Source organism: Manis pentadactyla, chromosome 5 (genome assembly GCF_030020395.1).
Source record: "Manis pentadactyla isolate mManPen7 chromosome 5, mManPen7.hap1, whole genome shotgun sequence".
Lineage (NCBI taxonomy): Eukaryota > Metazoa > Chordata > Mammalia > Pholidota > Manidae > Manis > Manis pentadactyla.
In genome coordinates, this window is record NC_080023.1 from 62332482 (window position 1) to 62350832 (window position 18351).

The following is an 18351-nucleotide window of genomic DNA, read 5'->3' on the forward strand; positions in this document are numbered from 1 at the left end:
AATGGATGTTTTGTAGCTCTTTCCTATTTAGTAAATTGAATTCTTAGCTGAAGAGAAGGAGTACTCTGTAGCTGTGAATGAGTAACATGGCAGATACAAGGAGTGGGGAATGGGTGGGGAGGAATCTATTCTGGGGAAATTTACCTCCCTGCATATGAGAGGGTTGGCTATCTGGGTTCTGAATAATATGGGAACATTCTTAGGAACAGGTTGGTGGCACTTGAAGAGCTAGTTGCCCCTGACAGGTCTGAGAGTCTCTGTGTTCGGTCATGAGATTAGCCTGTGTGATACCAAACATCCAGATGAAAGCAGAAGTTGGTCATTTGTAAATCTCAAATATGCTGACGTTTGGCATCAATTTGACTAAAATATATGAGTAATTAGATGCTTTTTCCCCAAGTTTCCATTTATGATGATGTGGCCCAAATCACTTCTTTGCATTTAACTTCCTTATTAGGTGTTTGGCTCACGAAGCTACAGTAAGTTTTTCTTTATTGAAGAGATAAGAGTACCTGGCCCTTCCTTAAGTATGCAGTTTCTGATGTTTGGAAGATATTACTAGTCTTGGTGGGAGTATTTGATGACCCAGAGGAGCTGCTTAACAACACTTCTGATTGGCCCATTACAGTCAGAAATTTTATGGGCCACTTCACAGGGACCTCAGCTGACTCTTCAAGACAGACATTTTTCTAGCTCAGTGAGATCCCCAGGAGAATTGCTAGATGTGATGGTTTTTCTTAGTAGGGTGGGCCAGAAGAATGTTCCAGCCCAGTTAGCCAAGGTGCATTTAAACTCTGGTTGACATTTAAATTTAGTAGCATTCACTTATTGGATATACCAAATCATTCTTCATGGCCATAGTACCTGAAAATAGTTTTGCTATAACAATAGTAACTCCCAATTATTTTGTCCAGTCGTTAAAACTGACAAGTTTCTTATTGTAACTTAGGTGAGAAAAATCAGAAGCTTGAAGACCCTGGTAAGGCGTTGTCATAAACTCTGGGGCTTTACATTTGCAAGGCCACACCCTCAGGGATGGGAGCAGGTGGGCATGGCGTGGTAAAGGAAACTGAGAAGGCAGAACCCATCTTAGCTTACTAGTTGGTGTATCAGAGCCTCCTAAGTTTCAGATATACTTCATTATAATGATGACACAGCAGCTTTCTGAGCCTATCTGACAACTCTTAGGTCCTCCTGCTGAGTGGTTAGACATGACATGGGGAACCAGTTCTAGAGAACGTATTTTCTGCATTATGCTGGCTGTTTATATAGATAGAGGAAGGTGTGACTAATTATTTCACAGACTCTTGGGACCTAAAGTGTTGAGAGGGGCATTAAACAATGGCAGTATCTTTTTTCAAATTCAGGTGATGATTTTGTATATTTATTTCTGCTTCTAGCAATCTGAGTAACAGATGGTATTAGCTATATCCATTTGATTATTAAATATATTTCAAAGTTCAACTTATTCCCAAGTTTCTGTTTTTGTCTTTTTTTTTAAAATGGTATTAATTAAATGTCCTTGAAGGTGCTGGGATAGGAACACTCTCATGAATTACTGGGGAGATTATAAACTGGAACTTTTCTGGAGGACAATTTGATAGTATGTATTACCAGCCTTAAAAGTGTCCATACCTTTTAACCCAGTAAAAACACTTTGTTATTTGTCCTAAGGACATAAACATAAAGATTTGTGTACAAAAATGTTTACACAGTATTATGGTAGCTAAAATTTGTAAGTAACCTTAGTGTCCAATAGTTGGGTATTGTTAAAGAAGTTAAATTATATCCATATTATGAAACACTAAACAACTTAAAAGTCCTATTTTTGTATTTAAAGATATGAGAAAGTACTTAAAATACAGTGGCAAATAGGATCTAAACAACATGTAGAATAAAATACCAACTTTATTATAAAATATCAAAAGGTTCAAACTTTTAGTTACAAGATAAGTAGGTACTGGATGTAATGTGCAGCTTGGTGATGATACTTACACTGCCCTAAGACTGTATTTAAAAGTTGTTAATAGACTAGATCCTAAGAGTTCTCAAAACAAGAAAAAGAACATTTTTCTTGTTTATATGTGTCTATGTGAGATCCAGGATGTTAACTAATTGTGGTAATCTTTTCACAATATATGTAAGTCCAATCGGTATGCTACATACTATAAACTTATACAGTGCTGTATGTCAGTTATATCTCAATAAAACTGGAAACAATTTAAAAAAATGTATACACGCATACAGACACACATACACAGCAAAGAGATTAAAAGGAAATATGCCAAAAATGTTAAGAATGAGTAGTTTTGAGATCTGGGATTATGAGCAATTTTTAATAATTTCCTGTATTTTTCCAAAGTATCTGTAATTATAATGGATTACTTAGATAATCTTATTTTTACAAAGAAATGTTTTTGAAAATATATTATGACATATGTTGGTCTGTCTTTGGACTGAATAAAACCAAATCAACAAGAGCTGTTTTGCTTTTAGGAGGATCCTGGATCAGAGGCCATTGTTTCACATAAGTCAGTCATGCTCCCGTGGATCAGACTGTCTCCCCTTTTACCTTGTCCCTTGCCATCTTCCAAAGCTTTTAGAGTTTTCCACTGTAAATAGCCATGTAAATATAAAGTTAAATTAATTTTCAAGCCAGTTGCATTTTTAATAGTTCTTACTGCATAATTTCATAGTTTCTATTCTCACCTTTAGGAGTGAAAAGCCAGGAGTTCACTGTCTTACCCAGTGAGTGATCTTTTTACTTACTCTTTGAAACTAGCTACAAGATTACGAAGAGACGTGAGGACTCCTAGGACTAAGCACATTACCTGGCATGTAGCAGTTGAAGAATGAGTTAAATCGGAATAGAGGGACTCCTTCCATTGAGTGCTTATTACCTTCCACATAATGTACTAAACATTTTTATATGTACCTCCTTTAATCATCACTTACTACAAATCTACAAAGTATTTTTTTTACATAAATAAGGAATTGAAGCTCAGAGGGATTAAGAAGGCTGCCCAATCATAGAGCTAAAAGTAGAACTAAACCAAGCAAAGTCTTAACCCACTACTGTTTCATGTAAAAACCGACATACTAGGACTACCTTAAGATAAGGTTGGAGAGATATGGGCCAGATCATGGAAATTCTTGAAGTCTAGGCTACAGAGTTTGGGCTTTGTCCAGTTAGAGAATGAAGTGCCATTGAATGAGCAAAAGGGAGCATTAACAATGCATGATAATTGAGTTAATACTAACCAATGTTCATTTCTGTCTTTAGGTGTGGAGAACCATGAACCCACTCAAATACCTGGTAAGATAGCTTTCTGTTTACTTTCTATGTCCAAGTGTAAGGTGAGGAGGATTCCCCCAGGCATTAAAGAGAATACTGTCATGAAACTGTTTTTCATTAATATTTCCCTTAGAGCTGCCTGCCAGCCATTCTACAAAGAGTTAGCTGAAGAGAGTCGAGAAAGTGCCTTTTTTTCCTAGTGCCATGCATTCCTGGTGCAGAAAAGTTAGCTTCACTGGGGCATAGCTGAAGGCAAGGCTGCTGGGCCCTGAAGGCAGGCAGTCCAGCACATTCCAAGTTCTACAGTTGAAGTTATTCAGGGGAAACTTTAACTTTATGCAAAAGCTGACCGTTAGCTTTCACTAGTATCTCAGCATCTGGGACTCCAAGCATAGTATTTTCCTGGCATGGAGACAGGCTTGGAGGGTAACGATGACAGAAGGCTCTCTTAGGCTCCCTTAAGCTTGGTGGGGATTTGCACAGTGAGGGTTCATGTAGCCAGAATTTTCACATAAAAAGTCAGAAACCACAGTGCAGTGGGACCTCTGGCGCATGTGTCACTTGAGCTAATGACAAGAATTTGGAAATTGTACTCACTGGAACAAATTGCAAGTCACTGAAAACTTCTTTCTCATTTAGGAATGAAAATTCCAGAACCTTTTTCACTACCTGGTAAGCAATGGTAGGCATGTCAGAGAGGAAGCTGCCACTTTGGAGGTTATCGATGTAATTGGCACCATTAGACATGCAGGGGAGCCTATGTACTTACCACAAGATCTCATAAGTTAGTGAAGGACCAGGTGTCTTTAACTAAGGATCAAGTACCTGTTCCTTAAGACTTGGGGTTCCTCAAGTGTTTTTCCAGTATATTTACATTGGCAGATGTAACCTACCTCTAAGATATGACCATGAAAATGGACATTTAAAAAGTGTGAGGCTATTGCTCTGAGGCCAAGGCCATCGCGGGGCCATGGGTTTCTGAGACCAGAGAAACTTCACAGTGTGCTGCTCCTGTCAGGTGCCTCAGAAAGGGTTCGGAACCTATTCTTACAGAAGAAGAAGAAAATAGAAACTTAATTTTAAAATACTTTTTTCCAGAGACAAGGAGGAAAAATAAATTAAAAAACAAAAAGTGGACATGATATTTTGCCAGAGAGCTATGGACAATAAGACTTCTCTAGGCCTCCAAACTGCCATATTTCAAATGTGGCTAATGCTTGTCATGTTTACCTTGTGCAGATATCTGTAAAGACTATAAAACACAAAACCTCAGCGTGCATGTCTTGAATCCTTTCTTCTGAGCTCATGTAGTGTTTTGAAACAATTTTTGGTCAGTTTTGTTATTATGGAATGATCATTTGTTAAAGAAATTAGATTTTTAGCCTCTTTACAGCCATCCACACAGTACTGAGCTTTTGCCTAACATTGCTGTTTATGGAAACTGCATGCTGTGTACAGGAACAGCATGCTCACAGTTAATCACTGAAAGCACAGACATAGGCCTGGAGAGATGGTCCAGCAACTTTCATATTCACCCAGATTTTCGGTGTTGGATTTATTTGGCCACAACTTTGAAATGAACCTCTAATGACACTATGACACACCTGTGTGTCCTCAACTCTTCAGCTTGCTGGACCTGAGTTTGCACAGTCCCCTTGTTGGCGCCTTACTAGGCACACTGCTTACATGAAAGGCAGCCACTGTGCTGGGTGTGGGATGAACATGGGCTGTGTAGACACACAGACCCAGCTTCATTGAGTCTTTCCTCTGCCATTTCTCTCTGGGTAATTTTGTGCAAGTTACTTCATTTTTCTGCACCTCTCTTTTCACATCTGTAAAATGAAGAAAATATCAGCAGGACTAATTAAAGCCCTAATAAGATAAAGTACAGGCAAAATGAATGAGAATTTTATAATAGTAGTAAATGGTAGCTGTTGTCTGTTACCTGAAAATCTCTCATTTAGGAATAAAAATGTTACAACCGGAAAGAAGACCTGGTAATAAACTCTTGACTGGGGGTAGAGGCCTCATGGGGCTCTGAGTCCTTTCCCATAATCATCCAGTTCAATTTTAAGGGGTTTGGGGAGGACACCTGGACTCCCCAGCTTCTGACATCTCAGTCTGCAAGCCAGACGGGGAAAATGTTGAGAACGCTTTTCAGTGTAAACAGAAGGCTGCTGTTAAGGCTTTCTGGGCCAAGCAGAGGGAAAGGTGCTTGACCTAACGCCAGAACAGTTGGCTTCCAGCTCCTCCTGTCTGTTCCCTAATGGGGTCAGAGGCTTCCCATGGTGGGTTGGCTACTGTGATGGAATCTGTAATCACAGGAATAGCATCATCCACGTGTGTATGAGAGCCATACAGCATGAGGCCAGTCATTCTGTGCTCCTCACTACTCTCACCATGTCCTCCAACAGGCTGCTAGGTCCTGCTGGGACTGTTTGTATAGTGCCCTCTCCTGGAAGGCTTGTATAGTGCAGGCATTTTTAAAGGCAGTGTGAAAACATTTACACAGATCTCATTTAAATCCAGGACAATAAATACTGTTACTGCCATTTCAGAGATAAAAACACATGGAACATAGGAAGGTTAAGAAACCTGTAGAAGGCTATAAGGAGAAAACCAGGACTCAAACTTTTCAAATTTTGTTCATTTTCTATAAAATGACACGTCTTGCAGCCAGATTTAATTATAGAAAATACACCTCTGTGCTGGACTCCTAGAATTGGCATTTGGCATCTTAAGCCATCCAAATATGGCAACATTGTAATATATCAATGCTTCCAACACATTTGGAGTTAGCACAGCATAGTAATAAAGAGCAAAGGCTTTGCAATCAGGCAGTGTTGCACTGATGACCTCTGTGGCTTCGTGCAAGTCTTGAGGAACATCTGTATAATACCAGTAACTATGCCTACCTTCTCGGACTCTAATAAACATGAGTGTATGCAAAGCATTTGCACAGTATGTTGACACATAGTAAGCATTCAGTGAATGGTAGGTATTAATGTTGTTCTTGGGAATCTTAGGTCAGAGTGTAGAATAAATACTTTTTTGTAAACATAATTTTAATCTTTTTTTAATGGAAACATAAAATTTAATCTTTTAATGGAAACACATGGTTGAAAAATTCAGAACACAAAAGTTAGTAAAAAATAAACCTTTCTCCCAACTCCACACATACCTCTATATCTAACACCCTGCCCCTCAGACCCACTCCCAGAGACAGCCAAGTTTGCTTAATTATTTAGTCAGACTTTTCTCTTGGGGATAAATAAGTGTACAATGCAACTAACTCAAAATCTCTTTATATTTTAGAATACAAAAGTCAAGAAGATATCGACAATCCTAGTAAGAAATATCTCATTTTGTTAATTGATAAATATCTGATCTGCAGTGTAGAAAAGTAAATTTTTTTCCTCAATAATTAAGGAACAATTTAAAGAGTTTGAGATATCACAATAGAATAAAATGTCATATGCTTATATGTGCATATGTGGTGGGGATAATTTGGGGTAATCAATCATTTTCAACTGTCTGTACACACCCTGTGCTGTTTACAACAGTGGTTCTCAACCCTATCAACCTAGTTTTTGCTTTTTTAACTAACACTTTATAAAGCCCTTATACTATCCTGAAGATTCAGATAAAACCCACCCACACCCATAAAAACCAATATAATGTCCTATGATTTATAACAAAATTATATTTCAATATATAAATGCCTAGATTATATGAGAAGACATAATGAGGTGAACAGATGATTGTATTTACTTATGCAAATAAATTTGGATTTAGAAGACTGGAAGCTGCTCTATGCAAGTATAAGAAAATCAGAGTGAAGAAATAAAGCAGGTACTAGGTAGAAACTAATGTTTATTAAAACTATCCAGAAATATTTTGTTGATATGTAAAACTGACTCAGGTTCTGGGTTTGAACATCTGAAATAGATTTTTAACTTATGTCTAGCAGCACATTTAAGATTTGTGCAGAAGTGGGGTCAACTTTTCATTGTGAAAAACTGTCTAGAGCATTGCAGCATATCTAGCTCTCTACTTCCACTCTGCTGTTGTGACCATCAACAAGTAGCTGGACAGATTCCTAGACTCCCTCTAATGGGGCGGTACTGTCCCCTTGAGAACCATGCTCTGTAGTAATAAATGTGTCAGTGCACTTCATTTGCCTATCCATTTCCTCATCTGTATACCTGTAACTGTATCCCCAGTTATGGCAAGCAAATTGATATGCATTGAAGGCTTTTAGATAATTTACTATTTCTGTTTCACTTATGAAACCTGAATGGTAATCCCATTTGGATACTTCTAGTCAAGGCTCCTTTGTGCAGCCCAAACCAAAACACAGCTGTCAGTCAGTTATCTCAGTTAAGGGCAGAGTGAGACAGTTCATCTGAGATGAATTCAACTGTTCTCCACTAGTTTAGATGAAAGGGTAACAGTTCCAGAGCAGTGTTTTGGATGGAGGAAAACAGTCATTTTTTTGTATATATGGAGGAAGAGATTCATTTTTTACATTAGCTTACAGGACTTGGTGTTTAAAAATGAAGCTATATTCAGTTTGTATATTGGTAGCTATTCAAGTATGTATATGAAAACTTGAAATAGAAGATACTGAATTAAAACTTTACATGAACATACAGAAAATGAAAAAAAAAATGCTAAAGTAATTCTAGAGAACTTGAACAAAAATTTTCTTTGTACTTATTTAAAAAACTGTGGAATTCCAGCTAAAACCTAGATCAGTACACCCTGAGGACATTTATGAAAATATAGTTTGGTATCTGTAATGAACTCTTTGAAAATTGTTCTCAGTTACAGAAGTATCTCAGGAAAGTTTCTAACTCAACCTGAATGTTCACATACTCACAAAGTATGGTATAGGTGGATGAAACTTGGTATCAAAAATGGTATGTCAGTAACTGTGTGTTCTCATTAACAGGTCCAGGTCCTGTGCCAGTTCCAGGTCCCAAAACCCATCCCTCTGCATCCTCTGGCACAATGCTCCTTCCACCGTTTGGGACATTTATCATTTCAATTGGTGCTTCTGCTATTAATCTCTTTGTGGCTCTGTAACCTGACATTCTTTATTACCTGAAATATTCTTATATGGATCGCAAAAGGAATGTTTTTTTCCACTTGTTAGCCAAAAGTCACTTGATAAAATGAAAACTGCATTTTTGTTATGTACTTTCCAAATCCAGAAAGTTAATCTTTTAATGGAAACACATGGTTGAAAAGTTGGTCCAGAAATGTCATACATTGATTTTGCACTTATTTCTGTATTCATCTTACGATTGCAAAAAAAAAACCCACAAAAAAAACCAAACTGTATACTTCTGACTGAATTCAATTAAACATTTTAAGATTAGATAAAATATCTGAATTGCCCATTACCAAACAATGTTAGTGGGTATCATGAATTCCTGAATTAGAATTTTAAAGATGTTCTGGTTGTCTCTTAAGGATTTAACTTTGGCTTCAAATAGGATCATTCTTCAGTCTCATCTTCCCTTGATACATGAATTTTATATTTTTTGTAAACACAGTTTACCAAGTTTCACATAGACCCCCTAACTTGAATCTTTATTTTTACCCAGTAGACAGTACTGAATATACATATCTAAATAAGCAGGGAAAAACAAGATTCTACTTTATATATAGTACCCTTTTCCTGAAGTACTGTGACGGTTGATTAATGACTAATTTAGTCTTTGGTAACTGACACTTTTGCCATGTTTCGAGAAGGGTTTAAGGCCACTTACAAAGATACAAAAAAAGTAAATCTAAATTAGGCATTAGGGGTTCAGTGTGCTTTAATTCTGCTTACCTCATTTCATGTTTAGAATTTTAGACTATCCACAAGAACTGTGGCCAGATAAAGATTAAACACAGAACTTATGTAAATTATGCTGGAGAACATAACTTAGTTCTGAGGCCACTGTGGGTCTTTCCTTCTCCTTCTCGCCCAGATCTAGAACTTGGTCATTGTTTGTGTGGACCGAGTCCACTTATCTATCCAGCTGCATGAACAAGGACCACAGGCCCTCACAGCTGCAGTCACCAGCAGGATCAAACTTAGGAAGCTGACTGGACCTGGCTTTAAAAGGCAGACCTAGGCCCAACCTAGGGATATTTTATCTTGTGAATTTAGGAACCTGATAATATCAGAGCACAAAAAAATGAAAGGCTAGGCAACAGAGCATAGTATGTATGATTAGAGAACCGTCTACTAGATAATGTGGCTCAATGAGTAACAATTCTCATCAGATCAACAACTCTGCCTACTGTTAGAGAATATACAGAGGGACAGAAACTCCTTCCACACTCAACAATATGGATGAAAGTGCCTATCTTCTAGCCCAAGGAGAAAACAGACAAGAGAAATTCTTCTGACGCTGCTGGAAGTGTGACAAGTAGGAAAGTGCTGAAGGGGGGTGGCGGGATAGGGAATAGAGTAACAAGTTTCTGGGCCATCAACTTGGCAGAAGTGACTGCGAGCTTCTAGTGCTAGTTTGGAAAGAAACAGTTTCAAAGTTCCAAGTCTCCTATACAATTAACAACTGGGGAGAAAGTCCTTCAGTGGGATCTGAGGATAGCCTTTGAACACAGAGCGCACCACACGCCTCACCATGCCCCATAATATGCACAGTGGCAGGCATCTCCCACCACAGGCCAAAGCACCCACAGAAACAGAGGCGAAGCGGTCCGGGAGGGGCCAATGTGACACAGCCCGGGTGTGCATTTATAGTCAGAAAAATGTACAATTACCTGCTTAAAAGAATCACTGTTCCATACTGCTGTCAATTCAGATTTTCTAGTGTTTTCAGATACTGATGCTGTATTGGGGAATTCTTTATTCTAGATGATATCTGAAATGAGTTTATTTGCCATACCCTACTCAAAATATATTAGCACTGATATATTTTTCTTAGGAGGGAAAAATCAGATGTTAGAAAAAACTGAAATGCTTGAATTATGATTTAATACTTGTGTTGGCATGAGTAGTCATTCTGCCCAAGACAAAGCATCAGACAAAATTCTCTCAAAGTAATGACAATCAAGAATTTATTTAAAGCATCAGACAAAATTCTCTCAAAGTAATGAAAATCAAGAATTTATTTAGTTTTCATCTTTAAGAAATGAAAAGGTTTAAACAAAAAAATTGCTAAAATGATAAAATGTAATTTTGTTATACCCTAATTGCTTAGATGTATTCAGTAAGTTCAAATAAGTAAAATAATATAAAAATATATTCTCAAATCTTTTAGAATGGAAACAAAACCACATTAATCATTAAATACTCTTGGATTATCTTTACTCCTCCCACAGATGAATTCACAAATATAAAACTGACATACATTTACATTTTGAAGTACAAACCTCGAACAGCCAAGTAGTTTATTCATTAGGTGCAAAGTAGATAATTTGTGTTTGCTATGGAAAGCAGAACACAGGCTCAATGGAGAATAATCATTAAACACTGATTTCTGAGAACAATGCTGTCATACAATAGTACATATTTTTGGTAATTATGTACTCCCTTTAAAGAAGTAACAGCTTTTAGATATAAATCTTTTAAAAGCTATCTTTGAAGAGCTGTGAAATGACTTATTTCAGATATGATGAACAATAACTGGTCAGTAACCTCCTCAAAAAAAAGCCAGGAGAACATTTTTCTTTTTCCTCCATGTAGTCAGTTTCATTCTTAAGGAAGGCCTGATGTAGCAAGAAGACATATTTTTCAAACCTTTGACAGAAGTTTGTGAAATGTCAACTAAATACACCACCTCTGATGTGGATAGTTTCATTCAATCCATGTTCTACCAACTTTATATCTTCTAAATCATCTTTTATGATGCTAATCAAGTGGCTAAGGCCTTCCTGTTGTTGTTTCAAATGCTAGAAGGAATTTAAAAATTCATGTGTTACTCTACTGAAGCACAAGTAAATCATAGGTAAAATTACTTTTTCATTACTTTACTAGCAATAGAGCATTTAGTAGCTGCTCTAAATACACAGCAGACATGCATATTTAAGCACTGTTGGTCTATGTTCTGCTAACACTTTTATATGACCTATAGTAAAATATACAAAGCAATCAAATAAATACAATGAAATAAATATTTCATCTTTAAAAGAAATTTTACGTAAGATGAAGATGCTTTATCGATGCCTTTTATAAATCTTTGATAAAAAAGGGTATTACATTAAAACAATGTAAGAAAGTACTCAAAATATAGAGGATCAGCAGAATCATTCTGAAAATAGAATTTTCATGTTTTGAAGTTTAAAGTATATGGTGATGACAGTGATAACTCCAACTGCTAACATTTTTAAGAGTCCTTCCCAGGGGTTAAGGCAGTTTTAACAGCTCATGAATATAAACTAACAATGCATTTAAAAATCCTCTTGAGCACGTTTTGGGGTACCACTATTATCTCTTTATAGATAAAGAAACTGATACACAAGTAAGTGATCTACAATAGGTCATATGGTAGGTGGTAAGAGCTGAGATTAAATCCCAAAACAATATATTGCTAACACAGAGAAGACAAGTAGTAATTCTATAGCATCTTACTACGCTGATGGACAGTGACTGTAATGGAGTATGTGGTAGGGACTTGATAATGGGGGGAGTGTAGTAACCATAATGTTGCTCATGTAATTGCACATTAATGATACCAAAATTCAAAAAAAAAAGAAAAGCATTGGTGGTATAGTGGTGAGTATAGCTGCCTTCCAAAACAATATACTGCTTTTCATTTTTTTAGGTTGGTGTTAATATTATTCCCAATTTCATTGCATAAACTTTTAATATAGTTCTTTATTACGTTAGAACCTTATCTTCTAGTTATGTTAGAACTTTAGTTAATTTTGTTGCAGATATTTACAATAATGTAAAGTATATGTATGCCCTCCAAGAACCAAGGAGAGCCAAACTAGTTTTTAGTTCCATTAAATGGCAATATCCACTCTAATAAAAACGGATTTGTTGATGACATTTATAACCATCTAAAATCCTCAGGGCCATCCCAGCAGTCCTTTCTAGTATGTTCCACAAAGTTTACCATATCACTTACTTTAGGCACAGTCCGTAGTTGGACAGCTTTCATTAAATCAATCTGCATTTACATCAGTGACAGTAAGCAAAAGCAGTGAGCCTTAGACAAGTGGTTGGAGGTTCTGGCCACCACAAACTCCATCCAGGTCCCAGTTAAAATTTGTATGTGACATGCAGGTTGGGAAGATAGGATACAGAGCAGTTACTTCTCAAGCTTTGCTGTGCAAACAAATTACTGTGTGACCCTGGCAAAATGTAGTTAGGTAGTCTGGACAGAGTGGGACTGAGGTCCTACATCCTAGTGACCTCCCAGGTGCTGCTGCAGCCTTCATGCTGAAGGCAGGGTCCAGGGAACTTTGGTGCCTCTACTACCTCTGAATTCATCTTTTTTGGGGGTGAGAGGAGAGAATGGTTTTTTTTCTGGTAAAATAACTGCTGGATTATACAGTAATTCTATGTTTAATTTTTCTTGGAACTGTTTTCCACAGCAGCTGTACCACTTTACATTGCCACCAGCAATGTACAAGGGTTCCATTTTCTTCACATCCTAGTCAACACTTGTTGTTATCTGGCTTTTTTTTGTATAATAGATGGATGTGAAGTGGTGAATTCATCTTTTTAGAAGTGCACTCCAGTGCAATACTTACCTGCTTGATTTCTTGTAACAGATCTGCATCTATGTAGTATCTTTCTTCCGATTTGACTGCTCCAAAATGATTCTGCATTCTGATTTGAGACATCAGTTCATTTAGTCGGCCCTAAAAATAAGACGAGTCAAATTACAATTGCTAACAGCAACATTCTAAAAGAGAATGTTTTCTTTTAAAAGGATGTATATACTACTCTATTCAAATGTCTAGTTCTCCCTCTGTACATTATTTGAAACATTAATACAAGCCAAAAAACATCATGATGAAGAATCTACCTTAGAAAGGAAGTTTGATTAAAGAGAACAAAATGCTTAAAAACAAGTATACAAAATTCCTCTTTTTGAAGACCAAGTAACATTTTTCTGCAGACCCACCAGAAACAAATTCTAGCTTTATGGCCTTAAAAGCATTTACCTTAAACTGAGTAGGTGCATTTAGTTCACACTGAATTGTATCTAGTTGAACTCGCAACTGCTCTTCATCAGCTTGGATAGCATACCCACTCTTCCTCTGAATTTCCTGTTTGATTAGGACCTAAACAGAGAAAACCCACTAATACCAACAGAATCATCTCTTTTTAGTTATGCAAGTAATTTTATTACAATTGATTGTTGAAAGAAATCAGCTGAAAAATAATATTGTAGGAATCTTAACAGTTCAAGATTTGATTGTCCATTTTTATTAGGCAAATTATATTAGTACATTGATAAGACTCCTCTATTTTTTTTTAATGGCCACATATTTTTCATGCAATTAACCAATAATTTATACAATTAGTTCACTACTGAGAGTCATATGTTTTTAGTTTTGATATTATGAACAATGCTTTAATAAGCATTTTTGTGTATATATCTTTACTGGTACAGGCCCCTAAGAAGGACTGGGTTTAAGTGTTTACATTGTTAACAGAAGCTGCTAGACTGTTTTCCTAAAAGACTTTAACAATTTAAATTCATAAGCCACATATGATAGTACCCATTTCCCCACATTCCTATCGGCAGTAGGTGGTGCTGGTGAAATTTTTCCCAATCTGATGAGTGTAAAGGGAGCTCACATTTTTACTTTAGTCTGCATTTCTCTTACAGTTAAAGGAGCACCTTTTAATGGTTAAGAACTACTTTGCATTTGCTGTGCCTCCACACATTCTTTGCCCATATTTTAGTTGGGGTTTGTCAAATTATAGATCTCTGTATATTATGAACATTAATGCTACAGCTAAAAACAGTGCTGTTTGAAAACTCAAATTCTTTTTTTTTAATCTACCACTTGACTATTGACAAATGGCTTCTGGTATCTTTTGCTATACAAAATTTTCTAATTTTTATGTAGCCAATTTTATTTTATAGTTACCACTTTTCCTGCTGAAAGTCTCTTCAGTCCTTTGGTTGTACATGTAGCCTTTTAAGTTTCTTAAAGCCTTTAATTCACTTTTGTATGTGGTATGATACAGTGGTCCAATTTTGTTTTTTTCCACATAGCCAGTTAATCCAGCCTCACTAAATAAACCCACTGAATTGAAATACCACCTCTGTCATATTAAAATTTAAGATACACTTGCATCTATTTCTGGATTCTCTGTTCTATTCAGTGGATTTTTATGTCCAATCCTATGCCAATTCCAAATTGATTTGATTATAAGAGCTTTAAAAAAGGTTCTAAAATTTGGTGAGGCAAGTCTCCATCACTCTTTTGTTCTCTCAGAAGCCATTCTCAAAATGTTTATCCTTTATGAACTGAAAGATACTAATTTTTTTAAACTTCTAATTTTTAAATTTCATAAAATGGATATTGTCTTCTCATGTAAGACTATGGCTTATTTGTTAAGACCTTGATTCAGATGTTATACTTTCTTCATAAACTTATTCTGAACTACTTAGTTTTTTCATCATAGTAAATGGAATATTGCCCTATTTCCATTAATACAGTATAAAGAAATGTTTATTTTTGTACTTTTATCTTGTATCTAACCATCTTACCACATTAATTCTAGAGCTTATTCCCTTGGGTTTTCTAGATATACAATCATGTCAGTAAAGAGAGAGAATTTAATCTCTTTTTCAATGTTTCTATTAGTATTAGTTACTTAATGACCTTGCACATTATATATATGAGGTAACCTCCAAGACAGCATTGTAGTAATACTATAGTAGATCAGGGGCTAGTTTCTGAATTTGATTTCAGTGCTTTGCTCCTTTGTGTACTTGCTGTTTGTTTTTGGTAACAGCTTTTATTATACATTTTTCCTTGAATGTGCTGACATAAATTATGTTGATAGATTTCCTGTAGAATTTGTGTGGTTTTTTTTTTTTTTTGGTCAGATTTATTGAGGTATAATCCACATAACAAAATGCACTGTTTAGCTGTATAGTTCCGTGAATTTTGACAAACACAGTAATGTTACCATCACACAATCAAGATATAGAACATTTCTATCAGCCCAAAAAGTTCCTTCCTGCCCCCTGCAGTCATTCCTCTCTTCTCCCTAGCAAGTGACCTGTTACCTGTTCCTAGTTTTGGCTTTTGCATAATGTCATATAAATGGAATCATGCCATATGTAGCATTCAAGTCTGGCTTTTTTTCACATCACAATTTGCATCTCTATTTCTAATATCTGTCTGCAGATACTGTTTAGGGGTGCTAAAAAGCAAATATAAAATGGTACAGCTGCTTTGGAAAACAGGCAGTTTCTCAAAACACTAAACAGAGTTATCATATGACCAAGTAATTCCAATTCTAGGTTTATATACTCAAGAGAAATGAAGGCGTTCATCCAAACACACACTTGTATACAAGTGTTAACAGCAAGACTCATAATAACTGGAAAGTGGGAAAACCAAAATATTCACCAATAAATAAAACTCTGCTTTTCTCATACAATGGAATATTACTCAGCAATAAAAAGGAATGAAATACTCTCCATGCTACAACATGCATGAACTTTGAAAATATTAAGGTTCATGAAGGAAGCCTGTCACGTAAGACCTCATACTAAATGAAGTACCCAAAACAGGAAAACTGAGAGACAGAAAGTGGTTGTGTTACGGCTGGGGAGGATTTGGGATGAAATAGAAAATGATAGTTAATGGGCATGGAGTCTCTTTATGAAAATGTTCTGAAATTGAGTGTGGTAATGGTTGCATAAGACTGAATTGTACACTTTAAATGGGTGAATTGTATAGGATATGAATTATATCTCAATCTGTTTTTGAAAAAATGGGGAGGCTATCTATATTTTTCCCTTTGGGATGATTTAACTTTGGAATTAGCTCTTCAGTAGTCAGAATTCAGCAATGAAACTATCTGGGCTTCATGCTTTTTCCGTGGTTGATCTTTAATAACTTTCTAAAGTGTTCCTATGGTTATTTGTCTATTTAAGATTTTTACTTCTCTGCAGATTAATTTTGATAATTTCAGTTTGACTGGAAAACCATCTGTTCTGCTAGCTTCCAAATTTGTTGTCCTCCATTGCATGCAGTATTTTCTTAGTCCATTTTGTGTATCAGTGGTAATCTCTCTTTTCATTGCCAGTTTTCTTTCCATTCTTCAGACTCATGATGTAAGTCTCTTTTTTCTTTCTCAATAGATGTTCCGGCATTTTTATGGTCTTTTCAAAGAAACAGCTTTTCAATTTATTTATGATTTTTTTTCTTTCACTCATTTCACATCATCTCTATTTCTCTCATTGGTTTCTTTTGGCAAATCTAATCTTTTAAGATGAGTATTAAGTTATTTACTTTTGCATTTGTATTTTAGAAGTGAAGGTTTTTTTTAAGGATATAAATTTTTCCTGAGTACAGATTTTGCTATTTCCTACTGACTCTGGTATATAGTATTTCTATTTTTCATGATAGTTTATCACTTCAGTTTTTGTTGCTATTCTTTTATTTCTTCTTGTTAATTTTGAAGTTCTATTGTTCTTCATCCCTTAAAGATTACCCACTCCTTTACTAGTATTCAACATAAAAAATGTATTTTTCTACTGTTTTTATGAAAACCAGGTATTAATTATCTGACACATGCTTTTCGTGCACCAAGATGACTTATTTCTTCACTGCTTCCCCCACCACGCTCTCATTAAGATGTGAATTTTAGAATATTTTAACGTTTTCCACCCAATCCTGGAAGACCTCTCTTCCAACTTCTAGATTTTACTGAGAAAGTTTGGTACTTTCAGTTTCAGGCTTTTATTTCCTTTTAGTCTGTTTGTGGTATTGCAAAAATCCCTATTTAGAGTTACTATGACATATAGTCTTACAAATATTGAAAAAAAATTCCAAACTACCACCTGTAAGGTTCTGTGGGAAAGGTCCATGAGTTTCCTCTTGTATTGTGCAATTTTGGCCATAGTTGTAGTTTGATTCTTCTGCAGTTCACTAATATCTTCAGATATGATCTGTTAAAAAAAAATCTTAAGGTAAATCAAGAATAGCTATCACAACTATTTATCAGTTTTGCCTACATACCAAGTCTAATTGTAAGATGGCCTCTACAGTCATCTCTCAAAATAGAAACTTCCCCTTTAAATCTGGCTTTGTATTTCTTCCCTTGGAAACACCTAAAAATTATGAAGACCATTTAAAGATTTCTTTGGAGCTCTAGAACCAACAACCAGGCCATGAATGGAAAAAGTTAAGATCTATAAAGTGACTCCAGGAGGGGCTTTTGTAGACAATTAAATGTAACTACATCTGGAAAGTACAGTATGATTCAGTATTAATTATTACAGAATATTTTGGAATGACCAGAGTGGAGGGAAAAATGAAGGACATTAATTATACAATCGAATACATTTTTAAGCTACTGGATCTTTGACTTGCTTTTTGCCTGACCTGAAGTGCCACTGTTCTGCCTTATGAAGTTAACCTTATAGACTGTGAGATAATATCCCATTTTATTAAAGCTTCCCAATCAGAATTCTATCATAGTTCCTTTCCTAATTCTATGGCATTGGCTTCTGTTGAGATGTTATAAGAAAGAGTATAAAGAAGATGGTACAAGACATTTCAACATGCCCATTTGCACATGCTATCTTTTAAAAGGAAGTTTCCAGTGGCAGGCCATGCTGATGGGACAAAATTATGTGGCCATGTTTTTTACATTATGTAACCTAGGCACTACCCCATTCCAGTCTGTGAAGAGTCAGAAGGGCTTCCAGGTACAATAATTATATAGTGTTCTTCTATACCAGCAATAGCTAAGAAAAAAAGAAACATTACTATTCACAGTACTACTTATGAACACTAAAACAACATAGGAATTAAAATCCAAGAAAACAAGATTTTAAAACTTACAGAGGATATAAAAGATCTAAATGAGTAAAGAAACATAA

The 18351-nt window shown here is 35.8% G+C and overlaps 2 protein-coding genes across 27 annotated transcripts in view; one reads left to right on the plus strand and one right to left on the minus strand.

Annotated features, from left to right (window-relative positions):
- Nucleotides 1–8636, plus strand: part of ART3 (ADP-ribosyltransferase 3 (inactive)) — a 35369-nt gene extending 26733 nt beyond the window's left edge. Inside the window, exons 6-12 of one of the 20 annotated variants that reach the window (XM_036927486.2) lie at nucleotides 950–979; nucleotides 2716–2748; nucleotides 3284–3316; nucleotides 3935–3967; nucleotides 5260–5292; nucleotides 6611–6643; nucleotides 8250–8636. In XM_036927486.2, coding sequence (XP_036783381.2) covers nucleotides 950–979; nucleotides 2716–2748; nucleotides 3284–3316; nucleotides 3935–3967; nucleotides 5260–5292; nucleotides 6611–6643; nucleotides 8250–8383 — 329 coding nt within the window. In that variant the 3' untranslated portion in view covers nucleotides 8384–8636. The remainder of the gene's footprint in view (nucleotides 1–949; nucleotides 980–2715; nucleotides 2749–3283; nucleotides 3317–3934; nucleotides 3968–5259; nucleotides 5293–6610; nucleotides 6644–8249) is intronic. The other 19 variants (XM_036927487.2, XM_057502324.1, XM_036927488.2 and 16 more) reach the window with 19 other exon arrangements.
- NUP54 (nucleoporin 54) overlaps nucleotides 3974–18351 on the minus strand; it is a 34136-nt gene continuing 19758 nt past the window's right edge. For 4 of the 7 annotated variants that reach the window (XM_057502321.1, XM_057502318.1, XM_036927483.2 and 1 more), the window contains 4 exons: nucleotides 17308–17415; nucleotides 13436–13555; nucleotides 13019–13129; nucleotides 10409–11209 (listed from right to left, as the gene is read on the minus strand). In XM_057502321.1, the coding sequence (XP_057358304.1) occupies nucleotides 11081–11209; nucleotides 13019–13129; nucleotides 13436–13555; nucleotides 17308–17415 (468 nt within the window). In that variant the 3' untranslated portion in view covers nucleotides 10409–11080. Of the gene's footprint in view, nucleotides 5128–10408; nucleotides 11210–12390; nucleotides 13130–13435; nucleotides 13556–17307; nucleotides 17416–18351 lie in introns of those variants that run through there. The other 3 variants (XM_057502319.1, XM_057502320.1, XR_008997757.1) reach the window with 3 other exon arrangements.